The sequence below is a fragment of the Diabrotica virgifera genome, chromosome 10 (genome assembly GCF_917563875.1).
Source record: "Diabrotica virgifera virgifera chromosome 10, PGI_DIABVI_V3a".
NCBI lineage: Eukaryota > Metazoa > Arthropoda > Insecta > Coleoptera > Chrysomelidae > Diabrotica > Diabrotica virgifera.
In genome coordinates, this window is record NC_065452.1 from 136,594,204 (window position 1) to 136,621,014 (window position 26,811).

At 32.0% G+C, this 26,811-nt stretch overlaps 1 protein-coding gene across 1 annotated transcript in view; it reads right to left on the bottom strand.

Annotated features, from left to right (window-relative positions):
- LOC114330306 (tyrosine-protein kinase RYK-like) overlaps window positions 1-26,811 on the bottom strand; it is a 548,089-nt gene that overhangs the window by 166,436 nt on the left and 354,842 nt on the right. The window contains exons 5-6 of the mRNA XM_050641415.1: window positions 12,580-12,745; window positions 2,716-2,875 (exon numbers count right to left, since the gene is read on the bottom strand). Coding sequence (XP_050497372.1) covers window positions 2,716-2,875; window positions 12,580-12,745 — 326 coding nt within the window. The remainder of the gene's footprint in view (window positions 1-2,715; window positions 2,876-12,579; window positions 12,746-26,811) is intronic.

Here is a 26,811-nt window from a genome sequence, read left to right on the forward strand (position 1 = left end):
CTGTGCGTAATTTATTTAATTCAAAATACATTTTACTGCTGTCAGAAAATAGAAATAAAATTTTATTTCAAATATAAACATTACTTTTTGCTTAAATTCAATATTTAAGCTGCCACCCACCTGCCTTTTGACTGTTTGACTTGATTGATAAAAAAATTTATTATAAATAAACACCCTGTATAAATAATTATGTTTATGTTTATATTATTGAATAGAGAATTGAATTGCCTTTCAAATGAGCTAGCACACGACCCCTATTCTCATTAAAAAATCATCGATTACGTCATCATGTCCAGACGGATAACGTCACTAGTAAGATATACAGCGTGTCCAATTAAGTCGGCATCATATGGGAAACTTTTTAATTCTTAGTTTTATGAAAAAAAGTCATTCTTTATAAAAAGTTGTGCATGGTCTAAAACTTAAAATACAACCATCGGTTATCAATTTTTTTGACCCGTATACGAGGTATGTCAAAAAATATGAATTTTACTCAAGAGTAAAGTAGCTTTATTTTTCACAATATTGACAATTGTTATAAAAAAATTGTTTGGAATTAAGAACTATATTCTAATATGCAATTTCATCCTTCTAATTGAAAAAAAAAATGATTTTTTTTTAATTATGGGTAACCCAACATTATTTTCAGTTAATTCAATTATTATGATAACTCTTTTATTATTAATTTTACGAAAACACTTATTCCTTTTAAAAAGTTCTGCATGGTTAAAAACCCTAAATACAACCATCTAATATCAAATTTGATTAATTTTATACGAGGTACGTCCAAAAAGATGAATTTCGATCAAGAGTAAAGTACCTTTACAGTTCAGAATATTTCAATAAGAAGGATGGAATTACATATTAGAACATAGTTTTTAGTTTCAAACAACTTTACATAAGCACAATTTTCAATATTGTAAGAAATAATGGTATTCTATTAAAGTACTCTTGAGCAAATTTATATTTTTTGATATACCTCGTATAAAATTGACAAAATTTGATTTAGAATTTTTGTATTTTAGGTTTTAGACCCTGCAGAACATTTTATAAAGAATAACTGTTTTTCATAAAATTAATAATAAAAGAGTTATCATAATTCAAATAAATAACTGAAAATAATGTTGGTTATTAAAATTTTCAAAAAAAAATTTTCTATTAGAAGGATGAAATTGCATATTAGAATAAAGTTCTTAATTCCAAACAACTTTTTATTATAACAATTTTCAATATTGTGAAAAATAAAGCTACTTTACTCTTGAGTAAAATTCATATTTTTTGACGTACCTCGTATACGGCTTAAAAAAATTGATAGCTGATGGTTGTATTTTAAGTTTTAGACCATGCACAACTTTTCATAAAGAATAACTTTTTTTCATAAAACTAAGAATAAAAAAGTTTCCCATATGATGCCGACTTAATTGGACACGCTGTATATGCCAAAAAATCATAAATTAAAATCAAAAATCGACCTGTTTCGGTAATTTCTAATGATTTATATATATTTAGCTAATAATGAATTTACTTGTATACGAGTAATTATATCTGTACTTATAAATAAATAAAAATAAAAAATATTTATTTCTTTTTTATTCATTGGCGTTTTTTTATAATTTTTGTTTTATTTGTTTCTCGGGTTAGGGTCAAAAAACATATTCCTATGTTTGGTAGTTTTATTGCAGTTTAGACATTTCTAAAAAATTTCGACATTTCTATAAAAACAATAAAAGTAAAGCAACAAAATGTACCTATGTATCTATAACAATAATGAAATAAGAAATATATGACTATGAATCTGCAATCAATCACTAACAAGTCTGGCTACATGGTTCTGTCAAAGACATTTTTCAGAAAAAAAAGACATTTTTATTCCTGTTTTTTAAGCACTTAATTGAAATATAAATATACAATACTTACAATAATATTAATTGCAATAAAAACTTAGACACCATAATTTAATAGATGTCTTATAATTTAATAGGTGCCGAAATCAATGAGGGTTTGTAGTGTAATAGTGTATATCAAAGGCTGATTTCAGCACTCTGATGCCATGGTATACGAGCATTTGTAAATATGCAACCCGGTACTGTGGGATAAGAACATCAGCATAAAAACATAAAGAAGAATATATATAGCACCATAACAAGAAATATCCTGACTTTTGCGTGTGAAAATTAGATAATAAATAAGAAAACCACAAGCAAAATAAGAGTAACAGATATTGAATTCCTGCATTGTAACAAGAGGAGATAGAAATAACATAATATACATTAAGAAAAGAATGGGAATTAACTCAGATATAATAGACTACATAGAACAGAAGAGATTAACCTGGTACGGACATGTCAGAAGAGCAAACAAAAAACGTTGAATAAACAGAATAACAAAGTAGAGCCCGATAGAAAGAAGAAAGAGAGGTACACCCTGAATATCTTTTAGAGACGTGGACGAAGCAATGGAAGGAAGAAATATGCAGAAGGGGACTGGAAAAATAGAAAGAACTGGCGAGAACATTTGAGTGAAGGAATACAGTGCAAATTGTGGAAATACTTAGTATAGGTATATATAAAAGATGAAAGTCAAAAAGAGTAAAATCTGGGAAATATATTGTCATTTTCATATATATTTTAATTCGTTACCTTAAATTAAAATAACTACGCCTATGCCTATCGTAAATAGATACAATATCGATTTTAAGGGTTGCACAAAACTTACTTTTTCAAGTTGCCCCTGTTGGTAAAGGGATATATGAGTAGTGGTTGTTTCGGGTCGTCCAAATTAGCACAGATGATGGTCAAGACGTTTTTGTGTTCCATGCCGTATAACATGCTACCCTCAGCCAAGAATGAACTAACCACCCGTTTGGATGCAGTATCTGTAATAGAAAAAAAATATCTAGCATTTTTTTTCAAAGTTAAATAGTAGGTACTATATTGTTGTAATAAATTCGAAGTAGAGCTTAAAATCAAGGGAAACTTGATATTAAAACTGTACTCAGGGTATTTATATAGGACTATTCTAATTGGGAAATAAACCACAATTTAACTTGACTTAAATGATTTTTTTGACGTTTCGACTTCCACCTCGGACGTCGTTATCAAAATACAAAATATTAATAAATTAAACAAAAATGTTATTGCTTAAAGAATTCTTCCTAATAATTTAATTTAATCTGACTCATTCATATCGGCAATTCAGACAAATAGGTATTATACATTTTAAAATAGAAGACTTTAAAATTATATTGCCAATATTTACTAGTTGTGTTCCTGGGACGACTTTATTGAAAGATAGTTCATCCGATTATATGAAATCAACTTTAACTCAAGAATATCCGTCACAAAAAAATCATTGCACGTGGTTGCCTTTTTAAATACAGATCACATGCTATGTCTCTAGCTGCTTTATTGATTATAAAGAAGCTTGTGACACGTAGAGCAGTATGAAAAACTTAAAAAAAAATCGATTTAGATGAAAGGGATACCCTTTCTAGAATAATTTGTAGCTTGTGTTGTAAAGATTTATAAGTAGACATGCCACTTGGATAAGAAAAAGAATCTGCGAAACGAGCGAGATGACACCCAATAAGAAGTAGTGGTGAATATATCTCAGAAGTATTGATTTTGATTACCAGGCATGAGTTTCTGGTTAGGTATTATGCATTAGTTTTTGTTGTATCTTTTTAATAAAACTTGTTCCCTCTTCTCTCTTTCCCCTTAAATTTATCTACTCAAAATCCACTTCAAAACACTCTTAAATTTCCTTCTAATAGTAATTTTCAACGTGTTTAAATTACTACGAAAAAATTCTTTTTTTGTGAGCCGTTTTCACATACATCTCATCAACAAGTTTTGCCTCAGATGGCCCTGTAAATCTTTTGTCTGTCTCCCAAGAATATTTCTATTAAAATTATTCGCATTAACATATCTTGATATGCTTCATATAAAAATTGTAATATCGCAGCAACAAAAAAATCCGCCATGATATCATTCGCCGTCTATTTATGGCGAACAATAGTGTTGCATATATTAACTCAAAAGTGAATGCGAACTTATTATCTTTGCTGATCTACATGTCCAGATAAAAGGAAGGAAAATTGAAATTACCAAAAGCGTAGAAAATTTTTGTTCATCGTGAAACTGTTATACACAATATTTATTGCATTTAGGAGACTAGGTGGAAAGGACAAAGGGCGAAAGATGGGTAGGAAAAAGTAACACTAGAAATAATCGAGTTTGTGTAATTGCTGATAGTAAAATGAAAGATGACGTACTTAGTAGAAGTTGTAAGAACGAGAGGTAGAAAATGTCATAGTATTTGTACTTAATAAAGAAGTCTTGAATGTAGAATGTAGTTTCAAACGGATACCCATTTTAACATTATACATTCACCTAATTATTTCATTAAAAAGTATGTTTCAAATATAAAGGTTTATCTTCAAATTTCAATTTTAAGTTGAATTGAAACACAACCTACTTTTTATACATTCAATAGCATATTTATGATATACTTAAAAGAAAAAAAAAAGTGAAAAAAAAGAAGAAAAAAGAAAAAGTTATTAGTTACATTTTATTTTATTTGGAGGAAATACGCGCTTTATTTAATTATACATACTTATATACAAGGCAAAAGCAAAACTGTGTTTTAATTTATGTGGAGAAAACATTAAAAAAACCTTCAATTTTAACCAGATGTAAAATTCCTATTGAAATGATGTATCGAACGTGAACACTGATTTCTCATTAAAAAAAAATTATTTTCAGTTCATATAAACGTTTAACCTCTAAAGTTTGTACACATACTTAGTAATAAACATTCTGCATATACAGGGTGGCTGTATAGTGTGACAAAGCTCGATATCTCGGAAACTGTTCATAATAGAGAATAACTGAAAATAGAAAAATTAAAGAAAATCATTTTCCGAAGAATCCAGTACCACTCAAAAAAAAATCATTATTTTTTGCTTTTAAGTTCCAATTAGAAACAAATATGGCGGAAAATCTATTATACTGGAAACTGGTGAACTGTCATAGGAATAATTTTATTTCTGTTTCTACAGATACGGTTTTTAAATGTCATTTTTGGTTACTACAGAAACGACGTCATCAGTATTCTTTTCATAAAATGTGTTCTTATACGACAGTCTAATACGGAGCATATTTTTTTAAATTCGATTGTGCTCCCCTTTTTTTTTGACGTTCGATTGCTCTTTTTGTTATTTGAGTGGCCTGCTTACGTTGAATACTCTGTACTTACTGTTGTAAAATAATTATAAGATAACGCTAGAAAAGTTAGAAGAGGGATGTTAAAACCAATTCCCCTTAATCTGTTTTACTACCGATCAAAGTATATATCAAAATTGTTGATTTTTAGCTTAAAATATTATGTATTTTAAAAATTCGATATTGTTTAAGGTTTATTATAATGTCAGTATATATTATTGAACTAAAAAAATAAAGTTAAATAATAAAAAACCAATTTCGCAAAAAAGTGCAAGAGACTTGCAGGTTGGTCTTGGTCTTGCGTAGTCTTGCAAGGTTCGGTCTTGGTCTTGGTCTTGGTCTTGGTCTTGAATACCTGGTCTTTGTCTTGGTCTTGCAAACCAAAAGGCGGTCTTGGTCTTGGTCTTGCTGCAAGACCAAGACCAAGACCGCAAGACCAAGACCAGTCTCGCTCATCACTAGTAGGCTCCTTAAGTAGGGATAGGTTAGAATGAATGAAAAGCTATCTATGATCAATTAGGAGGTATAATGAGTGATATTACATCAGAGGAGAAAGTTATAATAGGATATGATTTTAATGCATATGGGTGCCAAGACAAATGAAGCAATACATGGAGGACTAGGCTCTGGACTAGAAATGAAGCTGGAGACGATATGCTTGAATTAGAAACAGCATTAGATATAGCGATTATTAACACATTCTTTCAAAAGTGAGAAACTCAATTTATTAGGTACGTATTAAGTAGAAAGGTAGACCAAATAACTCCCAAATAGATCATTTCATGACAAGAAACGAAGACATACATGTATGTAAGGATTGAAAGGTGACAGTTAGTGAGATAGTAAGCCAACATAAGTTGTCTCTGCTGGACATCGAAATACCTAAAAAGTGAAAACTAAACCCAAAAATAGAAGAGGACCACAAACAATCAAGAGGTGGATGTTAAAAGATGAGAAATAATGACCATTCACGGGAAGAACAGTAGAAAAAATGTTATGGAACATAAAGGGAAGTCCTAATACCATTTGGATGAAGATCGCCAGTGAAAACGTCAGGCAAGAAGTTTATACAAACCTGGTTGTAGTCAAACAAATAGGTCAGACACAGATCTTCAAAACTATAAGGTGGACAAAAAAGAAGCGATAGTAGCAGTAGCAAAAGCTAAAGCAGAAGTGAATATGAACAACTTGATACCAGGGAAGGAGAAACAAAGATATGTATATAAAATAGCCATATATTGAGCAAATGAAGCAAAAGATCTTTATCAGATTAAAAGTATCCGAGATGAAAATAATAAAACAATAATTTACGAAAAGAATGGCACGAAAAAGAGATGGAAAAACTATAACATTTTATTAAATGATGAATTTGACATAGGTAAAACCAGTTGATCTAAAGGAGACAGTAACAGTAACAACAAACGAGGAAGTGGTTAAGCACGTTAACAAAATAAAGAAAGAAAAAGCAGTTGGACAACATGATATACCTGGGGAAGTATGGAGAACATTAGGAGACATGAGAACAAGTTAACTAACAGGTTTATTAAATACAATTATGGAAGTTGGACACACGCCAGATGAATGGAGAAGCCAGAAAAATACAACAATAAAGAAACAAACGCTGATGTTGAGAAAGCATAAATATGATAGAACAAGAGGTTTTTATGTGTCTTGGAGGTGGTCCATGTTTCCGATCCACATGTCAGAACTTTCTGCCTTAAGTTTCTGCTTTTCATGTGTTTATGAAATTAATTGTGAATAATTGTGGCTTAATCCTATGTAAACACAATATTTAACTTAAAACTTGCCACAAGAACACAGTTTCAGTCAGAACCTTATTGTACCTAAGTTTTTATCAGATTCTCGTAAGATTAACATATTTTTTAACATGTCTAGACAAATTCTCTCACTTTTTCGTTAATAAATAGGTATCTACTTATTTCTACTCATCTCTATAATATGTTGTGGATGTTTCTCCTTGGTTTCTTCACTCTCCTTGTATTTTTTTTTATATAAAGTCATGACTACAAAATTATTTTCAATATGCTTCATTAATTTCATAATTTTCATAAATTTTTCATATTTTCTTTTCTTGGTTATCTTTTTCCTTTTTCCCCATTTACCAAATCGTATTTTTTGTTTAGGCCGGGCTATCAAAAAAAGTTCTGAAGATATTTCAGAATAAAACTGATTTTCAGTAATTCTTTTATAGAGCTCTGCCCTTAAAGTATATTTAGCGTTGTGAATAGAGGAGTTAGAGTTTTTTATAATATAAAGTTTTTAGAAACAATATACAATAAACAGTAGTTACAGGGTAACTATAAAACTATAGCATATTGTTTTCGGCATTTTATATAACCGTTTGCGCCATCTATGCAATAAATATCTAACGAGCTGGAGCGGAAAAGAAGCAACGGAAAGTTTGCCGGTAAAATCGATCTCTGCGTAGTTTTCAAAATCCAATCAAATATCTTGTATTTATGTTATCCCGATACTAAAGGGTACAGTTGGCAACAACTTAAAAAGTGAAACTGAATTAGAAATTTATCTTTAATCAATTAAAAATTGGTATAATTTGAAAATGGAGTACATTGCAAGGATGAATTAAAAGAAATCTTTTAGGAAACATTTTAAAGATGAGATGTCTACTTAATACAAAATTTGCAAGAACTTATTTTGGACACTTGAATAAGAAAGTGTAATAATGTTTAAGGTCTTGTGAATTGTTATAGTACTTTATTCAATAATTATATTTTATAATTCAAAGTCATTGCTCTATTGTCGTTACTTGACCTAACCCCTGCCATGAGGCCTCGTGTCCTTGTCCTGTGTCATCGCTCTGTCAACAATCACTTCAAGTGATCTATGATCACAGGACTTTACATTTATGAGCTATTCAGCCTCATGACATCTTTCCCTTCCTATAAAGCAGAGAACTTACAACAATAAACTCAGAATAAAATATTATAAAATACTAATACTACCTACGACTAACAATAATATTAAGTGATTACAAAACTAGTACATCTCGAAATCATTATATCGAGTTGGGGGTTTAATTACTCTTTTACCTCTGGTAGGAAACTGATTCGGTACTTCACTCTCACAGGCCATTGATGTTGAAGGTTTGTTACTCTGATTATCATCAAGATCATCTTCTAATTTAATGTGATGTTTAGGCGTATTACTAGATGGTCTCAAGTGATATTTATTTCTTCTTACCAATGTTCCATTTTCTTTCTCAATAACATATGATCTTGGCTCTTGTAAACATTGCCTGACCACAGCAGGTTTCCATTGCCCATCTTCCCTTATAACAACGTTATCGCCTTCACTTAATTCTTCTCTTGCAGCTGTATTTCTATCATAGTAGTGCTTGTACAATTTTCTTTTGTCATCCAATTTATTCTTTTCACTTGTTAGGTCTACTTGTTCTGGTAAATATTTTTCATGTAAGACTGGAAGTTTGCTTCTAAGTCTACGACTATTCAAGAGTTGTGCTGGGGACTTGTCTGATCCTAACAGTGGTGTGTTCCTATATTCTAATAAAGCTAACTGAAGATCACCACACTTTCTGAGAATATTTTTAGCTATCTGAACAGCTCGTTCCGCCTGCCCATTTGATCTAGGATATCTAGGGCTAGATGTCACAAATTTAAAATTCCATTCTCTAGAGAATTCTCTACATTCCTTAGAGCCAAAAGGCATATTGTCAGATACAATTTCCAAAGGAATCCCATGAGTGGCAAACATGGTCTTAAATGATTTTATTATTGACTGGGATGTTTTGGACGGCAACAGAACAATTTCAATCCACTTTGTGAGATAATCCATTACAATTAAATAAGATGCTCCTCCGAACTCACAAATATCAGCCGCTAGCATTTGAAATGGAAGTTCTGGAATTTCTCTTAGTATTAATGGCTCTTTAACATTACTTCTGTGATATTTCTCACAATCAACACAATTTCTAACCAAATCCACTATGTCCTTATTCATATTTGGCCAGAACAACACTTGCCTTGCTCTTTGCTGTGTCTTTGTAACTCCAAAGTGTGTTTCATGAAGAAACTTTAACATCCTAGGCCTTAAAGAATCCGGGACTATAACTCTGTCCATATAAAATATCAAATCATTCAATATGTAGATGTCATGCCTAATACTAAAATAATCTTTTACTACATAAGGTACCCTCGAAGAGCATGACGGCCACCCTTTTTCACAAAAATCTTTGATCAATTGAAGTTTTTTATCCTGTTTAGTTTCAGCTATAAATTCCTCTCTCCTTTCATCTGTTATATTTATTGTATGCACTATTTCTGTTACAAAAGCATCATCCTCTACCTTTTCCTTCACAAAATTACGAGATAACAAATCAGCTATTAGCATTTCCTTGCCTGGCATATATTCCACAGTTAAGTCATATTTTAATAATTTTACCTTCATACGTTGTAGTCTAGGAGAATCTACTTCAGCTATGCCTTTCTTCATTATCGAAATCAATGGCTTATGATCTGTGAATACCTTAACTTCTCTACCATAAATATAATTATGAAATTTAGTACAAGAAAATAGGATTGCATTTAGTTCCTTTTCAATCTGGCTAAATCTAGTTTCACAATCAGTTAAAGACCTAGAAGCAAAAGATACCGGTTTATGATTCTGCAGTAATACACATCCCACGCCATTTTGACTTGAATCTGTTTGAATTATTATTGACTTATTTTCATCAAAATTTGCAAGAACTGGTGGTGAGCAAATTAACTTTTTTATTAAATTTAATGCGTCTGTGTGACTTTTAGTCCACACCCAAAGTGTATTCTTTTTTAACAATTCTCTTAATGGGGCTGATACATCCGATAAGTTTGGTATAAAACTGCGATGATAATTGATCATGCCCAATATTTTTTGTAACTCTTTTTTATTATTGGGTTCTTTTAAATTAATAATAGCTTTTATTTTATCTAAGTCAGGTCTCATACCATTTTTATCAAATGTATTTCCCAAATATTTTACTTCAGACATTCTATATTGTATCTTATTAGAATTAAATTTTACCCCAATATTTCTAGCACGTTCCAATACTTCATTAAGGATTCTATCATGTTCTTTAAGACTATCAGCAAATATCAAAAGATCATCAAAATATATAAGACAGCCCTCAATATCACCAAAATTCTCTAAGTTAATTCTTTGAAAAAATTCGGGGGCAATATTTAGTCCAAATGGAAGTCTATCAAATTTCCAAATTCCAAAGGGAGTTCCAAATGCACAAACTCTACTGGACTCCTCATCTAGCTGAACTTGATAGAATCCCTCTTTAAAGTCTAAAACAGAAAAATAGCATTTGTTTTTTAACTTATTGCATATCTCTTCAATAGTAGGTATTAAGCAATATTCCTTTTCAAGCGCTTGGTTTAAATCTTTAGGATCCAAACAGATTCTTAACGTTTTATCAGGCTTTTCAACGATAACTAAATTGCTCAACCACTCAGTAGGACCCTCACATTTAGATATGATGCCACGTTTTTCTAAATCTAAAAGTGTGTTTTCTAATCTTTTTTTAATGGCTAAAGGGACCCTTCGTGGTGGTTTAGCTACAGGAACACAATTATCTTTAAGTTTTAGTTTACATTTTTGAGGACATTTGCCTAATCCAATGAATACATCACTATTTTGTTTAATAAAGGCACTTTTTGTTATGTTTAAATCTATGTTATCTACTCTTCGTATCAAATCTAAATCTAAGCATGATTTTAACCCTAAAATTGGTGTAAGGCTATCTTTAACTACAACAAATTCTAATAAATAATCAATATTTTTATATTTACAGACAAGTTTTATTGTACCAATAGGAACGACCTTAAAACCACCATATGTTTCAAGTATGACTTTAGTTTCTTTTAAATCATTAATTTTGCAAACTTTTTGAACAAAACCATTAGGCAAAATGTTAACCTGTGCCCCTGTATCTATTTTAAAAGGTATATCAACATTACTAATTTTTAAATTTTCGATCCAGTCTTTATTATTTTTATTCTTGATTTCATTAACAGTGATTGATGATATCATAAAATCACCTACCTCGTTATTTTCACTTTCTTCCACTTGTACTTCTCTCACTAACCTGCTATGATAACACACTTTATCGAAATGGTTATTTTTACCGCACTTTCTGCACTTTTTTCCATATGCTGGACACCTCCTTGGCCCATGGACTCTCCCACAGTTTCTGCAGCTATATTCATCTCTAGAATTTGCACTCCTGAATGTTTGGACTGAATTTTGCCCCTGCTTGGCTTTACTCCCAATTGATTCAATTTTAACCTTCTCCAAGCTGTTCTGAACTTCTTTTATTTGAGCTTGGGATATTTCATGCATTTTACATATTTCAATAGCTTTAGCCAGATCTAAATTAATGGTCTTTAACATGTTTTGTTGTGCATCCTTACTATTAGTGCCTAATACTATTCTATCTCTTACCATTGAAGATGCTTCTGCTCCAAACTCACAATTTTTTACTTTGTTTTTTAAATCTGTTAAAAAGTGGTCAAACGGCTCTCTTTCTTCTTGAATGCGGTTGTAAAACACATATCTTTCATAGACCACGTTTTTTCTAGGCGTGACATAAGACTCAAATGCTTCCAATACATCTGCTAGCTTGCCTTTTTGGGCCTCCGTTAATTCCAAAGTGTTATAGATTTCAATGCCTTCTTCTCCAATTAGATTGAGTAAAATTGCTACCTTAACGTCATCACTTTTACCACTTTTTCCAGAGGCCATCAGATATATTTCAAAACTTTGTCTGAATCTTTTAAAATTTTCGGCCACATTTCCTTCAAATGACAATGTATTTGGTAACCTCACTTCCATGATTTTGGTTTATTTTCCACTAGACTGCGCCATGTAATAATGTTTAAGGTCTTGTGAATTGTTATAGTACTTTATTCAATAATTATATTTTATAATTCAAAGTCATTGCTCTATTGTCGTTACTTGACCTAACCCCTGCCATGAGGCCTCGTGTCCTTGTCCTGTGTCATCGCTCTGTCAACAATCACTTCAAGTGATCTATGATCACAGGACTTTACATTTATGAGCTATTCAGCCTCATGACAGAAAGTTCACTAAACAATTAATTACAAAGTAACACAAACCTTAAAAACTTTCTTATTTCATGAGAGATCTTTGGATTTTATACTTTTTAAGTAATTACTGGTTTTCTCAGCAGAAATAATAATTTTGCAATTTTTTTACTTTTGATTCATTCATCATTCCTTCTATTAAACTAACTCTTTTGTTACATTTTTGATATTTGTGGCGCTATCTACCGGCTGTTAACTGAATCAGTACTCACCATTCAAGGTTTTGATGGTGACTTGCTGCGTTCGGTAGGTTCCTTGATATATTCGACCGTAGATGCCCTCTTGCACCAGACGGCTCAACGCAACAGTGTCTCGTGAGACCGAGAGAGTGCGCAACCGTTTGGTGGGATCGGTTTGACGTGGATCGAGCATGGACATCTGAAAATAAAAAGAAAAGGGATGAAACATAATAAAACTTTTTTTTGTTTTGTTTTCTTGCCTTGGTTTAGAACCTTTAGCCACGTAATTACATTACATATAAAACTTCTATTCTATTGTAATATTTTATTCTAACATAATAATTACAAAATAAATGTTAGATGGTTGTTCAGTGGCGGATCTACGGGGAGGGGAAAATAAGGAAATTTCACCCCATAACAAGGTCCAAAATTAAAGAAAATACAAAAAAATGTATAAACACTCTTAATTTCTTTGCAACACGAAAATGCAGCAGCTGCATAATACTATGGTCAAATCTGAGAGTGCAGGAAGAGTCTATACCGGTTTCGGGGGTTGTTTCCCCCTCATTAGTAGTCCCATATCCTCTTCTCTCAGGTTCTTCCACGTACCACACTTCAGGCCTTTCCGAATTGCAAAGAAAGAAATGTCACGGATGAACTACCCAGATAGCACAAGTACGTTTTATGGACATCCAATGGACGTACATCTGTGTACATTGGAACGTCCAATGGACGTCCCGCTAAGGTACAATGGACATCCGATGGACGTCCAACGAATGTCCAGAGTTCACAAAATTGGACGTCCATAGAACGTCCGCTACAAGCGTACATTGTACGTTGTATTGGAGCTTTCAGTGTACACCTTATGTACATTCAATGTATGTCTTATGGACATTTGTAGGACACTTTTCAGAAAGCAATCTAGTATCCATAATTTTGTGAATACATAGCAAAAAGCCTTTATAGGAAATAGTTCCTTATAATACTAAACTTATGCTTAAAAATATTACACAAAAGACCTTTTTATTTCTCTTTACTATAACTTCATTATAATATATACTTTATTATAGGAACTAGGAACTTCATTAATGCACGACTGCACTTGCACGATAAACAGAAAATACAAATATATCACAGGATGTATTTTCATAAAGACGAGATTCAGATAATGACGCCCTAGGAATCATGCACATTAAAAGAGGTTTAATCTCTGTTCTGTTTCTGTTCCAAACTATTTTTAGAGTCAGTACCGTTGTTGTATATTACAAGCGCGTTTGCCATTCTGTGAATTATCATAAATAAACCATCCTTCAGTATTCCAAAACAATTAACAGCGATAATCCCCTAAAAGTACCTGCCTAATACTACCTTTCACGACCGATAGCGCAAAGAGCGACAACGTTGTCAAGAAGATTCTCATTTAGTTTGTATTGGGACTTAATAAAATAGTCGCGTTTTGTGTAAAATATCCATGGACCACAAATGGATGTCCAATGTACGTTGAAATCAAACGTCCAATGGACGTCCCGTAATGTACGTACATAGTACGTCCAGTTTTGGTCCATGGACGTTTGGACTTTAAATGTACGTTATATGGACGTACATCGGACGTTGTGTGCTATATGGGTAGGGCCATGTGGTACGTGGAAGAATCTGAGAGAAGAGGATATGGGACTACTGATGAGGGGGAAACAACCCCAGAAACCGGTAAAGACTCTTCCTGCACTCTCAGATTTGACCATAGTATTATGCAGCTGCTGCATTTTCGTGTTGCAAAGAAATTGAGAGTGTTTATACATTTTTAATTCATTTACTCTTTTGTTTGAGTATTAAGGAATCTTTCCTGTTGGAGCTTTTACCACGTTGAGCAGATGAGTTGTGAATTATTTAAAATTCTCTCATCTTAATTTCCTCGGCATCCTGCATGATTTATAAATTTTGAAAACCTCAGGAGGTGTAACCAAAGAAAGTATTCCACCTGTTGTCAATCTGGTGGTATGGAAACGATATTTATTGTCGTTTTCTGTGCTACTTCGATTGATAACTTACTTTGTTTTTCGGTAGATGGCCCTAGTTCATCCGTGACATTTCTTTCTTTGCAATTCGGAAAGGCCTGAAGTGTGGTACGTGGAAGAACCTAAGAGAAGAGGATATGGGACTACTAATGAGGGGAAACAACCCCCGAAACCGGTATAGACTCTTCCTGCACTCTCAGATTTGACCATAGTATTATGCAGCTGCTGCATTTTCGTGTTGCAAAGACATTGAGAGTGTTTATACATTTTTAATTCATTTACTCTATTGTATGAGTATTAAGGAATCTTTCTTGTTGGAACTTTTACCACGCTGAGTAGATGAGTTGTGAATTATTTAAAATTCTCTCATCTTAATTTCCTCGGCATCCTGTATGACTTATAAATTTTGAAAATCTCAGGAGGTGTAACCAAAGAAAGTATTCCACCTGTTATCAATCTGGTGGTATGAGAACGATATTTGTTGTCGTTTTCTGTGCTACTTCGATTGATAACTTACTTTGTTAAAGAAAATAATTATTGAAACATAAAAATATATTAGCTGACATGAAACTTTAACCACAGACAGACAAATTCAAGCCAATAAACCCGCTAGTTAGGAACATTAAGGGAATTTAACGCATTCGTTGTCACAACAATCAGTTTACATCTGTGGAATAATCAAATATGACTCTATATTAACAACATTTGTACATTGTTTTAATGTATCTGTGCGTTGTCACGATAAACCAAGGTAATTGCTTATCATCTACGAAATCAAGAAAGTGGTTTGCTGCCAGAATTACCATTATTTATTAAATGTACGAAACATACATACTTATTGGCTGAATAAATTGAGTGTTATTGATTAATGTACTCTAGTTATTTTCACAATTATTATTCAATCATTGTGACAATAACCAAATACATTAATCAATGTCTAAAAGTTCGTTGAAACAAAAAATTAAATAATTGTTGTTACAACGAAATACTATTCAATAATCACTGTTAATCACTATTACGAACTAAATTTTTTTGAGTGTGTTAGGTACATAGATTGACAGAAATTCCATGTCAAAAAATACCTTCGAGATAGAACTGAACATCATTAAGTAAATAGCAGTAAACAATGGATAAAACGAACAAACAATTAGCAAAATTTTAAACCAACAACTACATAAGAAAGCCCTGAAGTTTGTCTTCCCACCACTATAGAAAAAACGCAGTATCAGGCAAGATATCAACAAGAATAGCCAAACACATAAAAAAGAAAGGAATAACACCAGCTTTCAGGACAAACATCAACTTAGGTAAATACATTAAGAACAATAAGGGCCAAGAGAAAAAGCAATTGAGTCGTTTATTGTTGAAACGGGGTAAGCGCCATTTTCTACTTTCAGAGTTATAGTAAAAAACCCTATAGATGCCTTGCATGAGTATAGCGAAATAAGATGCCTTGCGAAAATGCATTTAACACCAAATGACCCGAATATAGAAAGAGATAAGGGTTTTTTACTAGAACTAAAAAAGTAGAAAATGGCGCTTACTCCGTTTCAACAATAAACCATTCATTACAGATTACAGAGTGGTGTATACAAACTGACATGATGTGGTGACAGTCCAAAAACTTACATCGGTCAAACTGGCAGAACCTTTGACAAACGCGTAGCAGAACACAAAAGGGCTTTCAATAGTAGAAACACAGATTCTATTTACACACTACACCTTCTAGATCATAAACAATCTTTTATTGTGCAGTATCAAATTCTTTAAATTCAAAATAAAAGCCTTAATCCATTTTTATTAGAATCTATGGAAATTAATAAATTAAAAATACAGATGTAATTCTGAATGAGCAACTTGAGACAAACAGCTCCCCACTCCTCAACCTACTCAGTTATGTAGACTTTACAATGTAGAAGAATAGTAAAAACACATAATTTGAGATAGGCACTCTGACGAAATAGCTGCAGTGCCGTTAATTTATAATATATTTTGTGGAAGTATTGAAAACAGTAAAAGAAAAGGTACAAAAACGCGCAAAAGAAGAAACGTGGGTTCATACAGAAATAGATAGCACAGAGTTAGAACTAGAAAAGATACACAAAGTAAGTCAAGAAATATCAGAGAAAGACCTGAAAAAACAAAGAAAAAGAATGGATGACAGAGGAGATTCTATGTATGATGGAAGACAGAAGAAAGGCTAAAGATAATAAGAATAACTACAACAAAATAAATAACGAAATTAAAAGGGCTATTAAAATAGCAAAAGAAAATTGGTTAAGCTCGAAATGTACAGAGATAGAGTTATTACAACAAAAACATGATTCGTTTAACCTCCATAAAAAGATCAAAGAAGCTGCAGGCTTATTTAAACACAAGAACACTGGATTTCTGACAGAAAATCAGGGAAACATAGTATTGGAAATAGAACAGAAAAGGAATATTTGGATTAAATACGTGGAAAAAACGTTTCAAGATATACGAAGTAACACTGGCATCACAACAAACACCAATTGCGAATCTGGACCTCCACTTACAGTTGAAGAAGTAACGTATGCCATCAAAAGTACCAAAGATGGTAAAGCAGTAGGCCCTGATCATTTTCATTCCGAATTCTTAAAACTTATGGACTACGACGGCATAAAATTGTTGACAAATATATTTAACAATATATATGACACAGGCATAATTCCCCAAAAATGGCTAGAATCAACTTTTATAAATCCAAAAAAACCCAATGCGAGAAAGTGCGAAAACTATAGAATTATAAGCCTTATGAGCCATTTACTTAAAACATTTCTAAAGGTCATTCACCAACGAATATATACAAAGTACGAGGAACAACTAACAAGCACACAATTCGGATTTCGTGATGCTCTGGGAACACGGGAGGCCCTTTTTGCTGTGCAAGTGCTATTTCAGAGATGCAGGGATGTAAATTGTGATATATACGTATGCTTTATAGATGACCAGAAAGCATTTGACAGAGTACAACATGACAAATTATTAACTCTAATGCAAGAAATTGGAATTGACAACAAATAGGTATCTAAGAATTATCAGAAACATTTATTACAATCAAACGGCCAAAATCAAAATAGAAGACCAGTTAACTGATAAAATTGCAATAGTAGTCCAGGGCGCATCTGTTTTGAGATGGACGTTGAGAGGTGACTCAATTTGCAGAATTTGCTTAAAAATAACTTAAATAATAATATTTAAGTTATCCTCCCACTCAAAATGGTCCGGAACATTGCTTAAATAATCAAAATGTCAAAATATGAAGGAAAAATTCGATTTTTTTATTGGTTTTTTGATTATAACTTTAAAACTATTCTTTTCTGAGGAAAGTTGTACTGACATAAAAGTTGCGTAATCAAATTTCCTATAATATAGAATTGGTTAAAAATTTAAAAAATAGTCACCCTTGTTGCAAAATTTTGCAATCATTGCAAAAAAAACCATACAAAAACAAGTATTCGCATTTTACGTTTTTCTACCATTTATGCTACACTTAAGACCTTCATATTTTACCCAGAAAAACTTTATGATGTAGTAAAATAACACTGTAAGTTTGATTAAGATCAATTTAATAGATTTTGCAAAATAAATTTTGCAATCCAGCTTTCGCAAAACAATTTAATTTTTTTTTTATTGCAAGACTGAAAATAAACAGCTAGTAAGTTGAATTTTTTTTGCTTATAGAAATGTACTGTACCTTTCATTTGCAGTTTGCAAAATTAAAATCGATCAATTACCACGGCGTCAGGAAATTTTTTAAATAAACATTAATTTTTGGTGCTACGCGCAGGACAGCGGTGTTCGATTCACACAAGGTGATTTCTACCAAAATTTCTTCCAATCTTTATCTAATATATTATTTTCTTACTCTATATTTTGTTGTATTTTAATATTTTAATTCCACAAAAATCAAACTAATTTTATTATTTTTGTGAAATATTGTTTAAACAATTGCATATGTTTAAAAATAATAAACTTTTATTTTCTAAGTTAAAATATATGAACAAAGAAAGTTTTTGCTAAAAAAAGTGTTATTTCAAAGGATAGAGTATGTGTTTTTATTTTGCAATAAACTAATTTATTTATTTATATCGAAATGTAATAAAAATTAAAATGTATCAATCATTATCAAAGGTCATTGGAATACCCAATCAGAGCAAACTATCCGCTGTCCTGCGCGTAGAACCAATAATTAATGTTCATTTAAAAAAAAATTCTGACGACGTGGTAGTTAATCGATTTTAATTTGGCAAATTGGAGATGAAAGGCACAGTACATTTCTATATGCAAAAAAAAATTTCAACTTACTATCTGCTTTATTTTCAGTCCTGTAACATTTTGAAAAAATGAATTTTTTTTGCGAAAGCTGGATTACAAAATTTATTTTGCAAAATCTATTAAATCGATCTTAATGAAATTTACAGTATTGTTTTACTGCATCATAAAGTTTTTCTGGGTGAAATATGAAGGTCCCAAGTGTAGCATAAAAGGTTGAAAAATGTAAAATGCGAATACTTGTTTTTGTATGTTTTTTTTTCGCAATTATTGCTATTTTGCAACAAGGGTGACTATTTTTTAAATTTTTAACCAATTTTATATTATAGGAAATTAAATTACGCAACTTTTATGTCAATACAACTTTTCTCGGAAATGAATACTTTTAAAGTTATAATCAAAAAACGAAGAAAAAAATCGAATTTTTCCTTCATTTTTTGACATTTTGATTATTGAAACAATGTTCCTGACCTTTTTGAAAGGGAGAATAACTCAAATATTATTATTTAAGTTATTTTCAAGCAATTTCTGCAAAAAAATTTGAGTCACCTCTCAACGTCCAAATGTACTAATATTTTTACAGATGCGCCCTGGTCTATAGAACGAGCAGTACGACAGGGCTGTATTTTATCTCACTGTTCAATATTTACTCTGAATGGGTATTTAAGGACGCTTTAGACGGTTGTGCGAGAGGAGTATTAATAAATGGTGAATGGTTGAATAACATTAGATATGCAGATGACACCATAGTTTTTGCCGATAATCTGAATGATTTACAGATATTAACAAATCGTATAACAGAAGTCAGCAACAGATACGGACTAGCTCTTAACATAAAGAAGACCAAATTTATGACAATTAGTAAAAAAACCAATATTAAACGCTCAATTTACAGTCAACCAACAGAATATCGAAAGAGTTGAGCAATATACATATCTGGGTACGAATTTAAATAGCCAATGGGACCATTTTCAACAGTCGAGACATATCATTAAAAACAAAATACCGTCTGTTGAAATGCTACATATTCACAGTTCTGCTCTACGGAATGGAAGCGTGGACACTAACTGTTGCATCTATGAATAGGCTCGAAGCTTTCGAAATGTGATGTTATAGGCGCATCTTACGTATATCCTGGGTTGACCGAATTACCGATGTGGAAGTCCTGCGTAGAATGGGGAAAGAGTGTAAAATTCTCATAACCATCAAAACAAAAAAAAGTAGAATATCTAGGACATGTAATGAGAAATCAAGAACGATACGGCCTTCTCCAACTGATTCTCCAAGGTAAGGTAAATGGTAAAAGCGGACCGGGAAGAAGACGCATTTCCTGGCTTCAAAATTTACGAAAGTGGTATAATACCACTACCATTGAACTGTTCCGCGCTGCGGTAAACAAAGTCAAGATAGCCATGATGATCGCCAACATCCGGAACGGATAGGCACTTTAAGAAGAAGATTGAAAACAAAAGTTTTCAGTGTTGTACTGTTAGATAAAAAGATTAAATTTCCATCAGTAACAGACGAATCCATCAAAATCTTAATATGTTTCCAACAAACTGATCAGTATAACCGTAACATATAATGTGATAAAAGATTCTTGTACCAATCAATTCATTCGAGAAAAGTTTTGTCTTGTTTATAAAACTTTAAACGCCAGGACCAGCAACCCGAATTGATTTGTCTGGACTATAATAATGAAAACAAACCTTCCAGAATTGAAGTCCTGCACCTCATTAAAAGAAATCTATAATTTTGCAAACGATTTAAATGCTATCGGGGATCATTATTTCTGGACCTCAAGCATTAAAACTTTTACAATAAACTTTAAATCGTTATGTGGTTTATAATGCGCTCGACAATATTTATTACAATTTGTATTGAATATCTGCAGGAAATATTTGTTTAAAGAAAAAATACAGAAGACATTAAAACAGGGCCAGATATTAGAGATTTTATATTGAAAATCGACATGTGGCTTTCTTAGGGCAGCAACATCTTAAAAAAACACTGAAATTTGTGCACCCCATAAAAATTTTATGTAGTTTTGTTTCCTTAAACTCCCCAAATGTTTGTGTACCTTCCAGTTAAATTATTATTGTGGTACCATTAGTTAAACACAATGTTTTTAAAATGTTTTGCCTTTTTGCCCAATTTTTATCGATATGCGGCTTCTTTTTTAATACTTATGTTTCAAAAATTTTGAGTAATGGCTAATCGAAAAATTATTAGAAGGCAAAAAAGTTTTAAAAACATTGTGTTTACCTAATAGTACCACAATAATCAGTTAATTGGAACGTACACGAAGATTTGGGGGCTTTGAGGGACCAAAAGTCCCATAAAATTTTTATGGAGTGCCCAAATTTGACTGTTACTAGTTTTTAAAGATGTTCCTGCCATGAGGATGCCACATGTCCTTTTCAATATAAAATCTCTAACAGTTTTCGATATATTGGAAAAAATCGATTTTCATTTTGTGACTGAACTTTAAAGGGCTGTAATTTTTTTATGTGCACAATTGTACTAAGGTAAGTTAGGATCAATCAAACTCTTTTTTGTCCCAAAATATGAGATTTAATTATTTATGACCTGCCTTTTTGATACACCCTGTATATCTTGCAAAATTTAAAGTATTTACAAGTTCAAATCTTAAATTACTCATACCTTTACTCGAAGACTCATATCTAGTTACAGTATTTGATAACAATAATTATTAACCCGACCTGATATCAACAGTTTGATAAAGCGAAAATATCTTGGAATTTTAATTGCGCTGACGTCCCAAAGTTATTGAGTATCAACCAATCCCCAAGAACTTATGCAGGTAATTCATCATTTGTACTCCCACTTCGCGTACCTATGCAGTTGCTTAACTAATATCAGTTTATTAGTTAATACTTATTCGATAAACAGCATTGTTAGTGTAAGAAACTGGTGAAGTGTCAAAGTTTCAAAATAGTTTAAGTCTTGAAAGTTTAGAAGTTTCAGTGCACATTAAAAATGGCGAATATCTCAAAATTTTTAACATCTAATTCTAATGCGAACGAGGAAGCTTCCACTACCTCATCAAGCTTTGCAGACGACACCTACTACTTACATTATGAGTCTATTGATTCAGATGAAGGAGCAAGTGCTTCAAGTGGTTCTAAAAATGTGACCATGGACTACAAACCACCAGAAGACGGCCAACAGGAAATGTGTACCGATTCAGGTAGCAAAGCAGGTACCTCAATAGTTTCTCAATATGTGATCATCCAGATCGATACCCGTCGCAAATTATCCAGAAAAGCTAGACAAATCAGAGAAAGCAAACAAGAGCAAATGATAAAGTCTCGCAAGATGTCTCGCAGGCGATATCGCAATATTCTACAGCATCAACAAAAACAGAAACGCAAAGAGGCTGCAAAAAATCCACCATCTGTTAGCCCCGTCCAAGAAGAATCCTTGAAGGTAGCTGGACAAAGAAGAGTAGATAACCGCCTAAAATATATATCCAAAAGAGAGCAGAAAGAAAAGCTTCGTAGAGAAGGAAAAGACCAAAAGCTTTTGCATACAGCTTTCTTCTTCCTTGCTGCAGTGATTTTATTCTTTCTATTTTATGGAAAGTATCTTTGTAGAATGTTTATGGTATATGTACTGGATTTGTTGACTACATCTATCCAAATATTTTATCATAATGATTACTGTGATCATAATTGTTTGGTTCCATTTAAATTGTAAAATGCATTTATCAATTACTATATAATTATTTTACCATATTTTACTATTTTTAGATATTCTTTATTTTACCATAATGTAATACAAAATGTATTTTATCTTTTTTAAAATTATCTAAACAGCTTTTGGTAGATTTCAAAATTATTTTATATAATTTATTTTGTAATGTACACTCTTGACAATAGCAATAAAATATTTAAATGTTTGTTATTTTAAAAAATTTTATTTTTGATTTAACGATATTAAACTAATTAAATTGTCAATTAAATATTAATATTGCAGTATTATTTTAAACCGGTAAATGACACATGGTTTAAATTATTTTTTATACATATTTTTATGTCATGTTTTTACGAATATTCTATTATGTATGCTAATATTTTTATTTTTTATAAATAAAAATTTAATAATTTGACGTATTTTTATTTTAATTTACTATTTTTATGGAGAATACTGCACAATTTTACTTTAAAATAATTTTATTTGATTTTAGATTTCCGAAATGGAAATGGAAACGTCAAACAAACTTATTTTAAAGTAAAATTGTAGCCCATTCCTCATAAAAATAATACTGAATTATATTACGAGTCTACCAATATGCATATCTTGGAACAATGATCAACTCCACAGGTGATTATTTCCAGGCAACCAAAATCAGAATAGAAAAGGCTAGAGCAAATTTTTACAAAATGAGAAAAGTGCCCTGCACAAGAAATTTGAAGTTTGAAGCTAAGAGTTAGGTTGGCTGGGTGCTACGTTTTCTCGACTTTGTTTTATGGAATGGAAGCTTGGACCTTAAATGCAGCATCAATGAAAAACTAGAATCATTCGAGCTGTGGGGTGTACAGAAGAATTCTGAAAATATCGTGGACAGAACACGTCACAAACAAAGAGGTTCTGAGAAAAATTAATAAAGAAATGGAAACGTTAAATACCATCAAAACTTCTTCTTCTTCTTCTTTCTCGAAACTCCTTATGTTCCTGTCCAATTTCTATAATCTGATCGATCCATCTCTTCCTTGGCCTCCCTTTCCTTCTTTTACCATATCTTTTCGATTCCATCACCTGCTTTGGTAGTCTTCCCTGGTCCATTCTGTTAATGTGTCCATACCATTTTAATTTTCTTTTTTGTATTTTGGTTATTATCGATTCCTGTTTCAGTCTTTGTCTAATATCTTCATTTCTTATTCTGTCAAATTTCGTTTTTCCTGCTATTTTTCTTAGCTGCTTCATCTCCGCTGCGTTTATTGTACTGTCTATTTTTGCATTGTTTACCCATGTCTCACTTGCATATATTAAAGTTGGTACAGAGATTGCGTTGTATACCTTCAGTTTTATTTCTTTATCTATTTCTTCCTTTCCAAATATTGTTTTATTTAGTGCATAGTAGATCTTATTTGCTTTTTTCGCTCTGTATGAGATTTCTTGATCTATCTTTCCATCCTCTGATATTATTACTCCAAGGTATGCAAACGTCGAGACTGTTTCTATTATTTCGTTCTTGCACCTAAATATCGTTTGGTTTATTTCTTCCCTTTTCTTTTGGGTTACTATCATGGTCTTCGTTTTCTTTACATTTACCTCCATTTTCAAATTTTCTATTTCCTTCACCCATATATTGATTAATTTTTGCATTTTCTCTTTATTGTCTGCTATTTTTACTAAGTCATCTGCATATAGTAATCCCTCCATTCTCACTGGTACTAAATTCCTGTACCCTATTATTGACTGTAATTGCCTTGACCTTCTTTTAGCGCTCTTCATTACTCTATCCATTACTAATATAAACAAAACTGGGCTGAGACTGTCCCCTTGTTTTATTCCTCTCCTTAGGTTTATTATTGGCGATCTGTTTCCATTTATTTGTACTTTAGCAAGTACGTTTCTATACATACTTTTTACCACGCTTACTATCTTTTGCGGGATTTGCAGATCTTCCATTACTGACCATATTACTTCTCTATTTATAGAATCAAAAGCAGCTTTAATATCTACAAACGTAATATATAAGTCTTCTCCTATTTCGTTTTTCCTTTCAATTATATTTCTTAGTATGTATATATTATCTGTTGTTCCTCTTTCCCTCCTAAAAGCCGCTTGTTCTTCTTCTAGTTTTCCTTCCAGTTCTTTCCTGAGCTTCCTTTCTATTATCCCGGTGTAGACTTTATATACCACTGATGATAAGCATATAGCCCTATAGTTATCACATTCCGCTTCATCTCCTTTCTTGTGTATTGGTATCAATAAATTTTCTTGCCAGTTTTTCGGTATCTTTTCTGTTCTCCATGCTTCCCTCATTATTTCCAGCAGCCAAAGCTTGCCTGGTTCTCCCACGTACTTCATCATCTCCGGATCTATGTCATCGGCACCTCCCGTTTTTCCAATCTTTATTCTTGCCAATCCTTCTTGAATATCTTTGATATGAATTTTGTCTAATCGATTGTCTCTATCCACTTCTCTTGCCTGCTGTCCTCTCTCCTCATCTTGTTGGTTACTTGCCTCGAATTTTTCTTTATAGTGCTTATTCCATATGGTTAGTATGTCTTGTATGTTTGTTTTCAATTCATTTCGCTCATTTCTAATTCCTCTTATTTCTTTCTTTTTTGTTCCTTTCATGCTTCTTATTTTATTCCAAAACTGTTTATTGTTATTCCCAAAACCTTCGTTCAAATCTTCATCGAATTCCTTCCAGCTCTTCTTCTTCGCATCTTTTACTAGTTCTTTCACTATATGTATTTCTCTGTCTTCTGTATTCGTCTCTCTCTTGCTCTTCATTTGTGTTTATGTATCGCTTCCACATTTCTTTCCTCCTTTTTACAGCTTGCTTTATTTCCTTATTCCACCATCCAGTTCTTTTATTATTCTTACCATTCTTTCTTATTCCACATACTTGTTTTGCAGTGTTCCATAACGTGTCTCTCAATTTTTTCCATCTCTCTTCCATGTTCCATATTTCCTCATTGTTTTAATACTGTTCCAGTATTTTATCTGTCTCTCTTTGGTATAACTTCCTCATTTCCATATTTTTCATCTTATGTATTGCTATTCTTGTATATTGAGGACTCTCTATTATTTCCATTAGTTTCATGTTTATCTCTGCTGTCACTAGTCTGTGTTGGGTACCGAGTTCGGCTTCGTTCTCTGTTTTTATATTTTGTATCGTTAGTTCTGCGTCTCGAGGATATACTATGTAGTCAATTATGCTTCTCGCATTTCTTTCTTCTGCTACGTATGTATATTTTTCGTTTCTCGGTTGATACCAGAAAGAATTACCTATTAACAAGTCATTTACTACACGTGGAGAGAGATTCAACTTGCTCCAATTGATTATGCAAGGAAAGATTCAAGGAAAAAGAAGCATAGGGAGACGCAGAACATCGTGGCTCTGCGCAATCTGAGAGAATGTTACGGATGCCAACGGATGGTATGGATATCAAATGAACTTTTGAAAACAGCCGTCTCTAAAGTCCGAATAGTTATGATGATTGCCGATCTCCGTCGTGGAGATGGCACTTAAAAAAGAAGAAGAAATTACATTAAGATGCCACTAGAGAATAGCTTCAGAACACTATTAATATTCTAGCATTTTCTTTATTACTAGCTGTATTTCCCTTTGGTTAATGTGTAGTTATGTTACTTTTTCTTCTTCTTCTTTCTTTATACAGTTTTATATACAGCTTTATACTTCCTTTCGATTTGTTTCTTGATACAATTTCTCGACTGCTTCTCTTATTCATTTCTTATCTATGTGCTATAAAACGTTTTGGTATTTCACCTTTTTCGTGAGTTTTAGAAAGTAGTAAAATCTACAAAAAGCAAATTGGCCAACATTGACGTCGAAAATATGAAGTTTGCTTAATATAAAGATAGAAGGCGAAGAAAAGTTTGAAACGTCATTCCATTTCTGTTTCGTTAGATATTTAAATCTCGCATTAAGTTTTCAAAAGGCCGCAGATTTATTTTGTCAGGAAAACCTCTCCCGTTTTAAATAAATTCTTACTGAAATAGTGACTTCATACGTTTCACTGACTTTCTATTCAGTCTACTGCTTGAAAAGGAAACTTAATTTAATTGGGGCCTTTTAACACTGTTTTCAATTTGATTTTTAAATGTAAAAGGGATATGGGATTTTAAAAATACGCCTCGTCTCATGGAGGCTACAAATTGGAGCTACATTAGTGATATCTGGTTGGTAATTTAAAAAAAATTATAAATGACAGTAACAACTAATTAAACA